The sequence below is a fragment of the Phytophthora sojae genome (assembly GCF_000149755.1).
Source record: "Phytophthora sojae unplaced genomic scaffold PHYSOscaffold_1, whole genome shotgun sequence".
NCBI classification, from domain to species: domain Eukaryota; phylum Oomycota; class Peronosporomycetes; order Peronosporales; family Peronosporaceae; genus Phytophthora; species Phytophthora sojae.
In genome coordinates this window covers 4,629,878-4,645,536 of record NW_009258115.1, presented here as the reverse complement: position 1 = coordinate 4,645,536, position 15,659 = coordinate 4,629,878, and the positions used below count along the sequence as shown (strand labels likewise).

General features: G+C 55.5%; 4 protein-coding genes across 4 annotated transcripts; 2 read left to right on the top strand and 2 right to left on the bottom strand.

The window, feature by feature from the left end:
* Nucleotides 1-2,024: 2,024 nt before the first annotated feature.
* Nucleotides 2,025-2,437, top strand: PHYSODRAFT_247656 (hypothetical protein; the record flags this gene model as incomplete). The annotated part of the gene is made up of 2 exons (XM_009516794.1): nucleotides 2,025-2,319; nucleotides 2,370-2,437. 2 exons carry the CDS (start codon nucleotides 2,025-2,027, stop codon nucleotides 2,435-2,437), a joined length of 363 nt encoding a protein of 120 aa, XP_009515089.1.
* An 8,239-nt stretch (nucleotides 2,438-10,676) lies between these two features.
* PHYSODRAFT_321541 (hypothetical protein) lies at nucleotides 10,677-13,012 on the top strand (the record flags this gene model as incomplete). The annotated part of the gene is made up of 2 exons (XM_009516793.1): nucleotides 10,677-11,040; nucleotides 12,285-13,012. The coding sequence occupies 2 exons, from the start codon at nucleotides 10,677-10,679 to the stop codon at nucleotides 13,010-13,012; spliced, it is 1,092 nt and encodes a 363-aa protein (XP_009515088.1).
* A 1,138-nt stretch (nucleotides 13,013-14,150) lies between these two features.
* PHYSODRAFT_380004 (hypothetical protein) lies at nucleotides 14,151-14,468 on the bottom strand (the record flags this gene model as incomplete). The annotated part of the gene is made up of 2 exons (XM_009516792.1): nucleotides 14,151-14,372; nucleotides 14,415-14,468. Coding segments are annotated over 2 exons (276 nt in total), but the record flags the coding sequence as incomplete, so codon positions are not given.
* Nucleotides 14,469-14,575: 107 nt separating this feature from the next.
* Nucleotides 14,576-15,223, bottom strand: PHYSODRAFT_467306 (hypothetical protein; the record flags this gene model as incomplete). The annotated part of the gene is made up of 1 exon (XM_009516791.1): nucleotides 14,576-15,223. The coding sequence occupies one exon, from the start codon at nucleotides 15,221-15,223 to the stop codon at nucleotides 14,576-14,578; it is 648 nt and encodes a 215-aa protein (XP_009515086.1).
* Nucleotides 15,224-15,659: the final 436 nt, after the last annotated feature.

Genomic DNA, 15,659 nt, shown 5'->3' with positions numbered 1-15,659 from the left:
AGCCTTGCTTCGGGGCTACGTTTGCGGGTTGTTCATGCTTCTCAAACGCCACTGATGCCGATTTGGTCTCTGCATCACGATAGATTTGCGGGCCATTTCACCCCCTCCAACCCGAAAACATGGGCTGAACATTTTCCGAATCGATAAACGGGTATGGATGGAATTCGCGCAGATAACGATATACACCTCGGTAACACCGAAAAGGATAAAAGTATATTTGATATAATACCGTAAGATATGTGGGGCATGATGTAGGTAACGTAGAATACCGAATAGTATACCGTCTACTAATGTTATACAGTACCGTACAGAGGTACCTAGGGTACGATACTCGAAGGCACTATATTCCCGAGAGTGAAAGAGGCTTCTTAGGACGACCACTGAAATGCAGCAAGAGAGCAGACAAGTAATTTACCATCAGCACCAGCAATATGTATTAGCAAATGATGCTAGCTGCAGCACAAAGCTGCGACTAGTCTTCGATCCACACAGAGAAATTACCGTAATGTGTCCTGTGATTCCTAGCCTAATATACAATAGTCTATGCTTGGTAAATAGATGGTTGAGGTGGACCACGAAGTTGCATTTGAGCACCCGCAACAATGATTGTGGACGAAGAGCAAAAAGTCGTTGATGTTCCGCAATAAAGCGGCCTAGATTCGTTCACACTTCGTCATAATCATCGAGCACTTCTTCGACAGAATCTTCACCGCTGCCGTACCCTCCAGCAATTTGCTCGTCCCCAATAGACGCGGCCAAAGATTGGCGAAACCTGGCTCCGTAGCGTCTTGCCGACAAATATAAGCCATTGTAATGTATCTGAGCAAAACCTAAACTAAAGTAAACAGTGTAAGCCAGTCGCTGGACGGCAGGAATATCCTCACCTAGGAAAAAAGTGGGTCCCCGACGCCATGACTACAGAGGGGATCGTCTGTACCCTATAGTTTCACCGAGCGTCTAAGTTGATGACAAAAACAAGCACTTTAATCATCTACGATACCCCCAACTCTATAACAAGGAAAACGATTGCAGACTCCACACCCCAGCTGCAAAAGCAGCAAAAACACTCAGTGTTAAGATGGTTGACATACAGGCACGTCTCGCTACATACAAGACGTCTATAGGTCTGTGAACTCGCAGTTCGAAGAACTGTCGATTGGGGAAGGTTTTTGGATGACATCGAACGACATTCGCGCTACATTCGTAGCTTCCCCCGTCGGCGGATGACATCGAACGACATTCATGCTACACGGGACCGTCGGCACATCTCCTCAATCACATAGCGATCTGAAGGATCGAGGATATTGAAGCCTACTAGAACACACAATAGAGCTGCAGTTGTATATATTATAGATCTGTCGCAGCTGTAAGATTCCGAAGACTGAAGCTCGACAGGAATGCAATGATTTCTGTTCTGCAATGACTGGGCTTCGACGCACCCAAACTAGTGAGTTAACCCAGAGGAATGTAATCGAATCTGGAAAATCTAAGTTGTCCAAGTAGATGTGACTGCAGGTTATAATTGCTAGCGACATGTGTAACAGGGTTACACGCACAAGTGGCTACAGTCACTTGTAACTCTAACAGATACGACGTCTGTTAGAGGTTCGAAAGACTTTCTCGACCTTGGTGTAGACACACCAAAGGCTACATACATTTACGACCACCACGACGGGTGGTCCATAGAGACTTAGGATTCCTATTGGCTGAGAGCAGCATCTCTTAGCCAATGAGCGACATATATAGCATTGGAATTCTGCCAACCAGCCGTTGGCAGATTCCTATCTTAGAATATTACATTTAGAGGAAGTCAGAAACATAAAACAAAAATAGCAGTTCTCATTTTAACCCAAAAACATTATTTGGATCGTTTTTTTAGATTATTGTACAAGCAACCCAGGACGATGAAGACGAGCGGCCGACGCAGCAACAACGACGACAAGAAGCTGGTGCCGCGCGTGAAGCGCGAGCATCCCGCCGGCAGGCTGTGCGTGGCGAGCAGGAAGCCGCAGCCGTGACGCAAGATGGTGCAGACGGTGATCGTGGGGTACACGGTGGTGCGGAAGCCGGAGACGGTGACGATCGGGCGAATGAAGCCCGAGAGCCACGAGGTGACGGAGGAACAACTGACGGTGCCGGAACCACGCATGACGGTGACCACGGAGCCACAGTGGAGATGGTACAAGGGCGAGGACGGCCACGACGACCCGCCCCAATGCCCGAGCTGCTGCAGGTGCCAACAGCAGGATTCATCGTCGAACGAACCCGACGGCGAGTTCGTAATCGCGCTGGGCGTTACGTGCAGGAACACGAAGTGGAGTACGGGGTACGGCGTGGGGGTCCCATGGGCTGGTGATGGCTGTCTGCAGGGGAGTTCGAGGCGCTCGACGACACCCACAAGATCGAGGACGATCTTGATGCCGGGGATGGCGTGTAGCAGGGTGCCCTGTCACTGGGCTGCAGGAAGCGATCAAGCGGGGGGTCACGTCACGATTGACTTGACACAATGAGTGGTGTGGCGCACAGCGTGGAGACGGTGGCGCAGCTGTACGGCTTGGGGGTGACGGTGGCCTGAGCGAGCCAGCAGGCTACGGTCACCAGCAGCAGCAGGAGCAGGTTGCAGTTGAAGACAGAAGATCGCTAGGAGCGGCGACCCGGGGAGCAGCGAAGGACAGTAAGTATGAGCGCCGGAGGGGCGACACGGGCTCCCACGACGAGAGGCCGAGAAACCACGAGAGCGGAGATGGGAGACGAAGAGGGAGAGGTCGAAGTAGGAGTAGGAAGGCGCTGTGTGATAGAGTATGAAGGTAGGCATTCATTTCCTAGCTAACCACACTGGACTTTCCGTAAATGTTGCTACTTCAAAGGTACGCAAGCGCGATCCTTCCTAACCGCGCCCCTGTAGGAACCCCGTGCACCGAGAAATTTGTAACAGTTCAAGAACGGCACCTAAGCTATTCAAGCATTCATCAAGATAACTCGGTGGCCCGAGTATAATTAACTCTAAGTTAAACTAAGCTACGCTTCCTCACATACACGTGCACACGTGTAAGCTAAAGTAGTGAGCCGAAGTAGGCCCATTACACCTGGTAGCACGTCCAACGACCGACTACCTGAGTTCGTACGTCACTGCACGAACGCGGAGCTGAGAACCTTCCCATGGATACGGAGGTGTCCATGGAAAGCTCCACTACGCCTGCAACTCACGTTGCACGCGCTGACTGTCCCCACCTGTCGGACCCAGAGTGGGAAGCTCTCCAACGACTGTCAACAGTCATTGGTGAGGCGGCTGTAGCTACGATGCTGCGTACGCTAACGCCGACAGAGCAACATGGTCTGGGATTCATCATGAGGGAGCAGCGAGATGCTGCTTCGTCTACCACGGTGTCGTCGTGGACGACACCGCGCGCGCAATCGCTGAAGCTCAGCGTGAGCAATTGCGTTGGAAGAGATGGCGAGCCTCTCCTCCGTTGGCTTTTCGAACTCGACACTGCCATTGCGGCTCGACGCATCGTCGACCCGTTGTCGAAGGTCGCGTTCGCCATGTCATGTCTTGGCGGACGTGCAAGAAGTTGGGCATATGGATACCGACTCTCGGATCCTACGTGCTTTAGCACGTACGAGTGATTCAAGGAAGAGCTCAGACAACTTTTTGAGCCCCCGCAAAACGAGTTCCGGTCGAGGGCGGAGTTCCTCTTCCTGCAGCAGGGCAAGCATGATGTCCATGTTTACGCTCAGAGAGCACGGTACTTGGTCTCGAACATCGTGACCAATCCGATCGACGAGGCGACCAAGGTCGTCACGTTCATGAAGGGACTGAGAGATGGGCCTGTGAAGACCTATCTCTTCCGTGAGTACCCGAGTACTCTCGAAGCTGCAATCACTCTTGCAATGCAGGAGGAGTTTAGCCTGCGGCAGGCTAAGCTGCATGCACATGCGCCGAGGCCACAGCCTCGCCCGATAGTGAGGACGGGAGGCCCAGAACCCATGGACCCCTCGAGCGCTGCAACTGCTGGACCCCAGCAGTCGCAAGGAAACAATGTGCGATGCTACCAATGCGGTAGAATCGGTCACATTGCTCGGGAGTGCACGGCCCCCGTGCACCAGCAGGGTGGCTATCGCGGCGGTGCCGGGCACCGTCGCAACCAAACAAAAAACGCTGGACGCCAGTAGACGCGGGGCGCCCTACTGGTAATGCAGCTCCGCGTGTCGACCTTGGACACGCGACACTGAGGACTGCAGCCCCCAGTGAGGTTCATTCTCACTGCAAAAACCAAGATGACAAGCCTGACCTTGTCATCCTGAACGTGAACTCGATGAGAGCAAGCGGCTCTCTTCGTGCTTTGGTAGATTCTGGCGCGTCGAAGAACTTTGTTCGAGTGCGAAGTCTATCAAGGCTTGACTTCGAGGGTTTAAAGATACCTCGAAGTATGTTGGAAGTACGACTGGCAACGGGTGCCTTCGTAAAGAACGATAAGCGCATGGTACGCGTGCGCTTCACGTATGAAGATCAAGAGTTTGTCGAGACCTTTATCGTCCTGGATCTGGACGATAAGTTTGACATTGTATTGGGCATGCCGTGGCTTGCACGGCATGATCCAGTCATCGATTGGGAGAAGCGCACTCTCGTGCGCTTCGGTCGCGACAGCGGAACAGCGAGTGATGGCCCTGTTGCCGCTACGCACGCACCGACAGGTGCGCGCGACTTCCCACTCGAGACAGTGCCTAATGCCGCTGTCCAGGAGCGCCCTGGGCGCGCGCGCAAGAGCAGCAATCGTCGGCGTCGCCGCCGACGGCTGAAGGAGAAAATGTGTTGATCTCGGAGATCGACACCCGCTTTTCAGCGAATCAGGAAGAGTCTCCGACCTCAAGGGGCACGGATGACGCAGACGAGTCACACGCCTCAGCCGTGGAGGCTGACGCGAATCTGATTGGATCAGGGCTGACCAATAATAAGAGCCAAGGTGACGTAACGCCGTCGACTCCGGGAGTCGATGGATTGGGTGAATTTGATTCGTCGGCTCGGGGAGCCGACGCACCCTCCGTAATGGAGGGCACCGCCAATAACAGGCGTCGAGGTAAAGATGGCGTGTCGGCTCCGAGATCCGACGCTGCAGGCGGTGCGGACGGTTGCAAACGTCCCGCACCGGAAAAACTTGCATGTTGTCGTGCAGCGGGGCTGCACGACGAAGCGCCGGGCGACCAAGCCGGGCTTGAAGTCGCTCACCCGCGGGATGAACCCGCCGGCGGTATTACAGAAGAACACCTATCCACGGCTGGGCCTGGACGAGGTCAAGAACCAAGCGGAGCCGGGCTCCGCAAAACAAGAAGACGGCGCATGCGAAGGTCGCTGCGCAAGTCTCGGCCTGGGGCCGAGACGCTACAAGAAATGTCTGCCGGGCAGACGGAGGCTGAAAAGCCGGACGTCGAGACGTTGAAGGTCTTGACGCGTACCTGTGCCGGGTTCCGGTACAGGGAGATGACCCTCGCTAACCCTCCGACGCAAGCGTCGGAGTTGACTTCGCTTCCAGTCATCAGCTGGAAGCGCTTCGCGCGTGACTTGCACGATGGACGCATCGAGCAAATATGCATTCTCTCGGACGCCGAGAGAACGAAGAGCGAGAATGAAGAACTGAGGCAGTTCTTCATGGAGACCACCACTGAGAGCGAGGACGCTCTCAGTGCGAAGACGAAGAAGGAGCGCTTTGAACAGCAGAGCTGGGACTCGTTGAAAACGAGTCCCTACTACGAGATCTTACGGGAGTACGCGGACGTACTTCCGGAAGAGATTCCTGCGGAGTTTCCGCAGGACAAGGGAATCCAGCACGAGATTGATCTCGTGCCGGGCACGAAGTACTATGTCACGCTGATGTGGCCACTGCCGCGAGAGCAGGTCAAAGCGATCGACGACTTCTTTGAGAGTCGTCGCAAAACTGGACAAGTGCGGGAATCGAAATCCCCGCACAGTGCTCTGACGTTCTGTGTCAAAAAACCACAGGACGGCTGGCGCATCGTTCATGCATATAACAAGCTGAACGATGCGACGATACCGGCGCAGACGCCGATACCTCGAAAAGATGTTATCATCGATTCGATGGTCAGGAGCACTATCTACAGCGCTCTTGATCTGCGCGATGGGTTCTATCAGATCCTCATGCGTGAGAGCGATATCCCTCTCACGGAAGTGAGCACGCCGAGCGTCATGCTCTGGGAGTGACTAGTGAATGCCGCAGGGTCTGAAGAACGTCGCTGCGACCTTCAACGGGTGCGTGACGCACTTGTTGCGCTCGGTGCGCGACTTCGCACCGAGCTACTTTGACGATGTGTTCGTGTACAGCCGGGCTGCGGACGGGATGAGCGATGCTGAGATGCACAAGGTGCATCTCCGGAGGCTGCTTGCGCTCATGCGCAAGCACAAGCTCTATGCGAACCTGAAGAAGTGCATCTTCGGGACGAGCGAGATACCCGTGCTCGGGTGTCTCGTTGGGAAGAACGGTGTCTGCCCTGACCCTGAGATGGTCAGAGTGATCAATGAGTGGCCGACGCCGTCGAACGTCAAGGAACTCCGGTAGTGTCTTGGCTTGGCCACGTACTTGTGCAAGTACGTGAATGACTACGCGGGCATGAACGCCCGCTGTCACAGCTCCTGAAGAAGGACGCCGAGTGGGTTTGGACCGCTGAGTGTCAGCAGGCCTTCGATGCAGTCAAGCAGGGCTTGACTGCTGGGCTTGACTGAGGCGCCGATCTTGGCGGTGGCCGACCAAGATCGCCCGTTCCACGTTATGTGCGACGCATCCGACTTCGCAATCGGATGTGCGCTGATGCAGCATGATTACGAGGGTCGTGATCGTGTGGTCTACTACCAATCGCGTCAGCTGCAGCCAGCTGAGCGCAACTACCCGGTGCATGACAAGGAACTCCGTGCCATGAAGTACGCGCTCGCGAAGTTTCGAGTGTATATACTCGGAAGCAAACCGTTCGTGGTCTATACGGACCACGCGTCGCTCCGGACGGCTGTGAAGTCGCCGCACATCTCGCAACGGATGGCGAGATGGCTCTCATTCTTCGCAAAGTATAACTTCCGGGTTGAGTACAAACCCGGAAGACTCAATGTGGTGGCCGACGCGCTCTCGCGTCGACCTGACTACGCCACGACTGATGCCGACGTCAATGCAATTGATACCATGCGATCGAGCACCCCAACGTCGGCACTGTTGTACGACGTGAAGGTCGCGTTCGCGCCCGACGCGGACGCGAAGCTCTTGCTGGCCTACGGCTCAGCGCCTTCCGACAAAGCTCGTTAGAAGCTGCTGAAGCATATTCGTGCTCGTACACACCGTTATCGGGTGCCCGACGGGTTATTACTCTACAGTGTAGTCGACGACAACGCGGTCCGCGTTGTCGTGCCCAATGACCATGACCTGCGACTCAGGATCATGTATGAGTATCACGATGCACCGACTGCGGGGCATCCGGGCCGTGAGAACACATACCTTTTTCTCACGCGAGACTTCTGCTGGGCCCACCAGTACAAATGGGTGCGCAAGTACGTCCGTGCTTGCGAGGTTTGTCAACGTGTGAAGCCTGCGCCTTTCGCGCAGGCTCCCTTGCAGTCACTACCAACTCCATCGGAGTGTTGGCAGTCCATGTCTTTGGACTTCGTGTTCGGTCTTCCCCCGGACAGCCAGGGGAACACGGGCATTGTGTTCTTTGTTGACCGCTTCAGCAAAATGGTACATCTTGCTGCGGTACCCGCTGAAATGACTGAGAGGCAGATGCTTCGAACTCGAAGCGTCCGGGTCGTCTCCTTCACGAGGGCGTCTCGACCCGGCATGCGGGTCGCTGTCGATAGACACCTTGCGCTTGCTTGAAGAGACCTCGCCCTCTTCTATTTCCTCGTCGCCGTTCCCGTAGTCAACGGCGTCGTTGACTGCAGAGGAACCTTCGAGGACAATCTCCGGCTGGGTTGTCCCCACCGCAGCCTTGGCAGCAAGAGCGTCACGCTTTGCTTTGTAACGCTCGCAGTACTCAGTGATAGAGAGAGTCTCTATCCCGGCGGGGGTATTCCCCTTTGCTGCAGCGGCGGTCTTCTTCGGCGAGCTCATTGCGGAATGAACTCGAGTTTCCTTTCTCCCAACGTGAAGAATTGAGGAATGGTCAATTTCCTGATTGACGTGCCGTGACTCGGCGCGTCTAACCTTGAGGGGGGGATGGTGTAACAGGGTTACACGCACAAGTGGCTACAGTCACTTGTAACTCTAACAGACACGACAGGTTCGAAAGTGTTTCTCGACCTTGGTGTAGACACACCAAATGCTACATACATTTACGATCACCACGACGGGTGGTCCATAGAGACTTATGATTCCTATTGGCTGAAAGCAGCATGTTTTAGCCAATAAGTTACATGCATAGTATTGGAATTTTGCCAACCAGCCGTGGGTAGATTCCTAACCTAGAATATTACATTTAGAGGAAGTCAGAAGTCAGAAAGCATAAAACAATATAGCAGTTCTCATTTTAACCCAAAAACATTATTTGGATCGTTTATTTAGATTAATATATACTCAGATGCCCGAATATAATTAACTCTAGTTCAAACTAAGCTACGCTTCCTCACACACGTGCGCACACGTGTAAGCTAAAGTAGTGAGCCAAAGTAGGCCCATTACAACATGGCATGTCAGCAATTCAGTTAATCAATTTATTCTTCGTCTTCAAGCTAAAGCATTATGGCCGTGGTGCGACGATCGTGCAGCATTCATTCTGAAACAGATGCGCTCACGCTGGGCGAGAAGAACTAGGTGTGCGTTGGCATTCCGGTCGAGGGGTTCCAACGGACGAAGGGTTATTTTCTGCAGTGATGTGTGAAGAGCAGGGAATGAGTAATTTCATTTGTTTGCATTACGTCTGCGCGTACGTTGTACTGTATAAACGTTTGCATACAAGGCCGACACGCCGTGTGCGTATGCCACATTGTATCCAGAACCACATTTACTACTACATGGCCGTGCTACCGTAACTCGGTAATAGGGGGTGGTTTCGTGACGCAGGCACGAAAAAGTGTTTCCTGGTGGGGGGAGGCGCAGTGGTTAAGAAACCCCATGCTCGGCATCTGAGGACGGTGGGCGGCCGAGAAGGGCGAGAAGCCGCAGAGCTGCCGGACGCTACTGCTCATTCGGCCTTTCGCCTTAAGCCTCGCAAGTAGTCATTCCTCCTCGCTTCTGCCCCCTCCCAGCTCCAGCCTCGACCTAGTGCCGATGTTGCCTCCCAGCTCACCCACGCACCTGCGGGCAACATCATTCGCTCATCCATCCCCATCCCGGGCCACGAGCACCGGCCCGGCTACGGCCGTGGTGGAAACACCGGCTACCGCTTCACCACCACCGGGATCGGAGCCCGCTGAGGCGGACGGCACTCGGCCGGCCCCGTCCTCGACTTCGACCACTCCTCGCGCGAGCCGCAGAATTCAGAAGCGGAAAGGAGAGGGTGCCGCACGATCGGCGGAGCGGAAGAAGAAACTCGCGCAACCGGCGCCTTGCGGTCTCGACGATCTACTGGCGTCACCATCACCTTCGCCTACATCGGCTACCGCGCCACGGGTGAAAGCGGCTGGCAAGCAAAACCTGGGCACCGCCGCTCGAGCAGCGAAACTTGCCCGAGATGTGCAGGCAGTCCAGCGCGGGGCTTCGAAGCGCGCCGCGGACTCTGGCGCGGCTGGCGCTGCCCCAGCGGCGCAGCCCGGTACCCCCTCCAATCACTAACACAAAAGGCACTCAATCATCTCCCTCGACAGCCTACCTTCACGGGGTGATGCCGACGACTATGCTGCGCGGTCACCATCAGCTGGGCCGCCGTCATTTGGGTCGTCTGTGCCGCCGGTGGAAGGACGGGCCAGCGCACAGACAGCTCTCTCGGGGTCTCGCGAGTACACTAGCGACAACTTTGACTTAGCCTCATTTCTTTCGGGCCCGCAGGCAGCCAGCGGGACCGCCCCCAGTGGATTCCCAGGCGGAGCCGCGGGTGACAACGCCATTGAACGTCTTGCAGCTCAAGTAGGCTCTCTCAGCGCCCTGGTCGTTGACACGAGCAGGCGTCTGGACGCTGCCGAAGCCAACCCAACTATGAATCTGGCGCCGCCGGCCCACCAAGAGCTACAGCCAATCATGGTTGACGGTATTCGCACCGTCTCTTGGACTGTACCTGCGCTCCTCACGCATGTATTACCACCGGCGCAGCTACGCGAGCTGCGATCGACTAGCTTCCCGTCGCTCAATCAGCGGAGCCGCAGCGAGGTTGTATCGCAAGTCACGCACATCCTTGCCGCCTATAGAAGTATCGCAAACTTGTCTCACCCCGACGGTGCGTTCACCCCCCCCCCTACCGACACGCTCCTGTGGATTCGTCGCCTCGCCAGCATCCCTTTCGACTCGAGTATCGCTACCGTGTCTGGTCTCTACGGCGTGCGCATTGGTTCTCAAGGCCTGTTCCTTTCCCACTTCCGCCCTCTGTCGGACGACGAGAGGCTCAAGCGCAGTTCGAACAACACCAACTTCTCGCTGGACTTTAGCTCAGCAGCTCAACCGCCATAGCTCGCCGAGTGTACAACTTACGACGATATTCTACTCGCACTCAGCGGGTTCAGCTCCTTTGGTGCAACTCACTGGTACCCCCACATGAATCGCCTGCTGGATCTGCTCCGTCGATTTGTCTTCGACAATCAGAGGGCCGACCGGGCTAACACCTCGGAACGCGTGACGCGCACTCTGCAGTATGCGAACGTCTATCTCGGTCGCGCTGTCGCTCACCTGTCGGAAGACTCACCAACATCATGGAGGGATTTCTGCGCCAACACCGAGGCAATCGAGTACAGGTCGGTCGAATGGCTGCTCGTGCTGCAGAATCTCACACCCACACCCCAATCTCAACCCGCTCCACTGCGCGCGCCTCCACAGGCCGGGCAACGACGGCGCGCGCAAAACAGCCGCCCCCAGGCTATAACGGACAACATCCGAGCCCTGGTGCCTCGTCGTTCAGACGGTACGTGCGCTTCTTCGGCGACGGCATGTGCACCGGAGGCACCCGAGACCGCTGCGCGTACTCATTCCGCACGCACACGTGGGATGGCCCTCTACCCAGTGATCTAGTATCGTACATTACCAGGCAGTACGGCACCACCCGCTGCAGGCATCACGGCCCTCGCCGCCCCTGAGGGTGCCGAGGCGCTACCGGCTCACAGGCGCTTCGGACCCAACACTTGATACCATTGCCGCTAATACAAACGCCGCATTGTTTATCTCCTCTACTTCTGAGCCCGTGGATCTGCTTTCGCACCCACGTAACGTACTAAACCCACCACTCAGTGGCACCACCGTGCACCTACATAGGCCGACTCACCATACCGGCAGTCACACCAAAGATACATAACCTTCTAGAACGCACCATGCAACCGCGATGCCTCGGATCATATCCAACCTCACCGTCAACCCTGGCCAACAACACATAACGGCAGATCCGCTCTCTCGATACCATGAGCCCAATCCAACGTCCGATGCGGCCTCACTCGAACCGCGCAATCATCAGGTCACGCACGCACCCCATCATGGCGCGCGTATTGCCGCATCCACATCCGCTAGGCTACCTACTAGCGCAGCTACAGCAACGGCACAGGCTACGGGTCGCCCTTTTCCTTGTATATCTCAACCGCTCCGTGCCCCACCTACCCGCTCCAAGTGCAGCAACTCCTGTCCCGGGGACGGAGGAGGGCCAATATATGGGCAAGTATACGGAGCAAGGCGGTGGCGACGGCGTTCAGCGCAGTCCATCTATCACTAACGAACAGGGACTTCCCAACGGCGGAATGGGCCGGCGGCCGCCAGCAGTTCCAGCTACACACGCCACTACAGAGTGCGGTATCTGAATACGTGCGCCGCACCCAGTGCTTACTTGCCACCCTAATGGAGCTGCTACGCGGGCAGACGGCGTCCGACTATCGTCCCAATAAGGATATCGTTCCTGCCGTCATACAGCAAAGCTTCAGAACGTACCCCAAACTACTTACCCTGCTGCCCATAGTGTAGGAAGGGATAACTGTGACTCTAACGTCACCAATGCCCCGCCAAACCTGCCCTCCACGATTCCACCCGTTCGCCACCGAGAGACTTAATGTCCTCCGAAAGAACATCGGGAAGGAGCAGGACCTCAGCCGCTGCATCGTCGTAGACCGTGCCGTTGCCCAATTCTGGCTCGAGCTGTTCTTGAGTCCCTTCGGGGTGGTCGACAAGGGCAACAGAGACCCGACGTAGCCGGCCGGGTCATCCACGACCTATCCTTCCCAGCGGGGGCGTCCGTCAACGATCACACCGACGCCGAGTCAGTGCCCACCGCCGAGTACAAGCACTGCGCAGCCATCGCTCGGGCGATTCTTGCCCAGAAAGAACGCTTTCCCGGGTGCAGCATCAAGATTCTACTAGGGGATGATGTGGCAGCCGCCTTCCGAAACCTTGGCACGCACAACCATTCAGCTCACCTCTTTGCCGGGACGATCCCCGAAGACAACGCCCTCGTCATCGACCTCTCGGCCTGTTTCGGCTGGACAGGATCACCACGATTCTACGGAGTCATCGGCGATGCGATCGCCCACATCCACGGCACAATCTCAAATTCGTATTACCCAAACGGGTTTTTAAACAACCACTGGGTCGATGACCACGTCTGCATTGCTGCAGACGTCGGGTCAAACTGCACAGACGTGGAGCCGTCACTTCGATCAGCCATGACCCTCATCCTGGGCCCGGCCGCAGTCAACGACGACAAATTCACTCTCTGGGCAACATCCCAGAAGTTCCTGGACCTAGTATTCAACACCAGCGCTGGTACAATTTCATTTCCAGCTGACAAGATCGTCAAAGCCCGCGCCCTCGTCACCGACGCCTACAATTCGCGTGCTCTAGGCCGCAAGCAATATCGATCTCTCCTAGGCTCCCTCCGTCACGTCGTGACTTGCGTCTGACCGGCCAAGGCGTTTCTCCAACGCCTACGAGCAGCAGGACCCAAACTACACCGATGGACGTCTGTCCCTATGACACCCCACATGCAAGAGGACCTTGCTTGGTTGAGAATCGTCCTCAACTCACCCACCCTCAATGGCTTCCCTCTAGAATACTTCCGTCACAACCCCCCTTCCGACTTCACAATTGAAATGGATGCATCCGACACGGGCATATGCGCCATTGACCGTGCCCACAGCCGGGTACTCACTTACCGGTTCTCCGAGGCCGAACTAGACCTCATCCGAGTCTTTAACGCCGCCTCATGCAACGAGTTTGACATCAACTATCGCGACCTACTCTCGTGTGCCTTCGCCGTACACGCATGGGCACCGGCGTGGCGCGTCAAGAGAATGGAGACCCCGCACACGGCCCCCATCCACGTGCACTTTCGCAGCGATAACACGTCTGCGGTGGCGTGGCAAAAACAAATGTCCTCCTCGAACACTCGAGCACCAACGTTCATACGTCTGCTGAGCTGCTGGGAAATGCACTATGGCCTGAGATTTTCATCTTCGCACATACCCGGCGCCGGTAACGTCATAGCGGATGCTGGCTCTCGGCTTTCCAAAGACCACCGTGCCCACACCACCTTTACTAACCTTACAAATGCCTGGTCACAGACTCGGCCTACGACACAGGTCCGATTTTGCCATTCATTAATATCTGGTAATTTATATAGATGACAATGTATTAATCGATAGAGATAACTGAAAACACCAATTGAGTGCACGGTTCTCGATGCTGTCGGGAAATTCTTTCTACGGCGTTGTTAGAACGATTGCATTATTCATGTAGGTTAATCGTAGTAGAGGAAGTATTAATAAGTCTGGGAGTGGCCTACAATATGTAAGCGAACAATTATCGCAGAAGATATGAGCTGAGGTAGTGAACCATATTGAGGGACAAAGTGCAGTGATCATTTTAGTGCACGAGAGCACCGAGTTTAGTAGGTTGACTCTAGCAAAGCGCATCGTTTGACACCAGCTCTCCTTCGATGTCAACAGTCAATCTAGCTCTCTTACCTACCGTCTCTGCAGCCGGTGGCAGGGTCATGATCTCCGAGCGAGCCTCCAGTCGATCCGTCTCGCGCTGTCGCTTGAGCCATGCCTCTTTCCCGATCTCGCCTCTCGCGCCGCCGTTCGTGTAGACTCTCAGGCGCTTCGTCATGTTGACGAGCGAGGGCGGGAACAACCCCGTGGACCTAAACCCGCTCACAGCGTTGTTAGGCCGATCCATGATGGCCGTTTCGTAGGTAGAGCAAGCAATTTGGATTGCGTCCTTTTTGGAGAGTTGCACGTCGGCAGTACTCAGCAGCTTTGACTCCAGCTCATCCCTCACCATGGCTTTGAACGGCTTGAACACAGCCACAACCAGTGGCTGGTACATGTGCGTCGCATTCGGTGGCAACGCTAGCAACATGATCCCTTGTCATACGCAGCTCCAGCGGACTCTGGTACACAATAACCCGCCAAAACCGATTAGTAAATCCAAATCACTTTAGAGAGGAAATTAGCACCGCAACTTCAATACGTACCGAGATCGAGGTGCGTGCAGCTATTGTCCAGAACCAGCACCACAGGAAACTGCACCTGGAGAATTGTAGCTTGTTCCACGAAGAGCTTTAGCCACAAGCGGAATACGCTGCCGTTACTGAATCCCTTCGAAGTACCGGTAACTCGGGCGCCCTTGATGGTGATTGCAGTCTTGTCCCTCTTGTAGATCCGCTTTCCAGGCAGAATAAGGAGCGGAGTGATAGCCACTCCTGCGGCATTCACTGCTGCAACCACTGCCATGTGGAAGTTGGCTTGGGTTTCCTTGCTCCAGACATTAGTCGACCCTTTAAGCACCAGCACCCTTCTCGACGTGCCTTTCGGCATGAACGCCGTCTCGTCCATGTTGAAGACGCGGTCGGCGGAGAGCTGCAACTCCACCACTCTCTTCGCTATGGCGTGGAAAAGGTCGCGGACGGAGTCGGCGTCGACCGAGTTACGCACGCGGGTGATCTTCTGCGCAGATCGCGTGGTCAGCACGGGGTGGCGGCTCAGAAAGCGCCCACACCAGCCCTTCGTTAAATGGTGGAACGGGGTTCCGGCACGGGTCGTAGCTCCGTGGAGCTTGGCATAGATCTTGTTCGCCCGGGCTTGACCCACAGGGAAGCCGGCACGCTGCATACCGGCGACCCACGCAACAATGTCAGCCTCCTGCTCAGGAGACAGGGCTGGCTTGGGTCCGCGGCGCTCTCCCTCGATAGACCCCGTAGTCTGCAGCTCCTTCGACTTCTTGAAGAGCGTACGAAGGGGAATCGGTGACGTTCGGGCAACAGCCGCAAGCTTCTCCCCCTCGCATGTTCTGGTTAATGCTTCCTCCAGGTCCTCCTTCTTGTAGCACCCACGGCGCAGCACCATGGTCACGACTTGGTCCCTCAAATTGTGTTGTAACCATGGGCTACCGCAACAACTCCCAGTTAGCTCCTACCCACCATTCAAATGAAATACCTTTACATTATAATATTTTCCTGGCAAAAATTATAAATGGGCGTGCACTGAAACGGTTCGACGAGTTTTAGCCAATGAGAACCCGTCTCCGTCTAATAGATGTCTATGATTG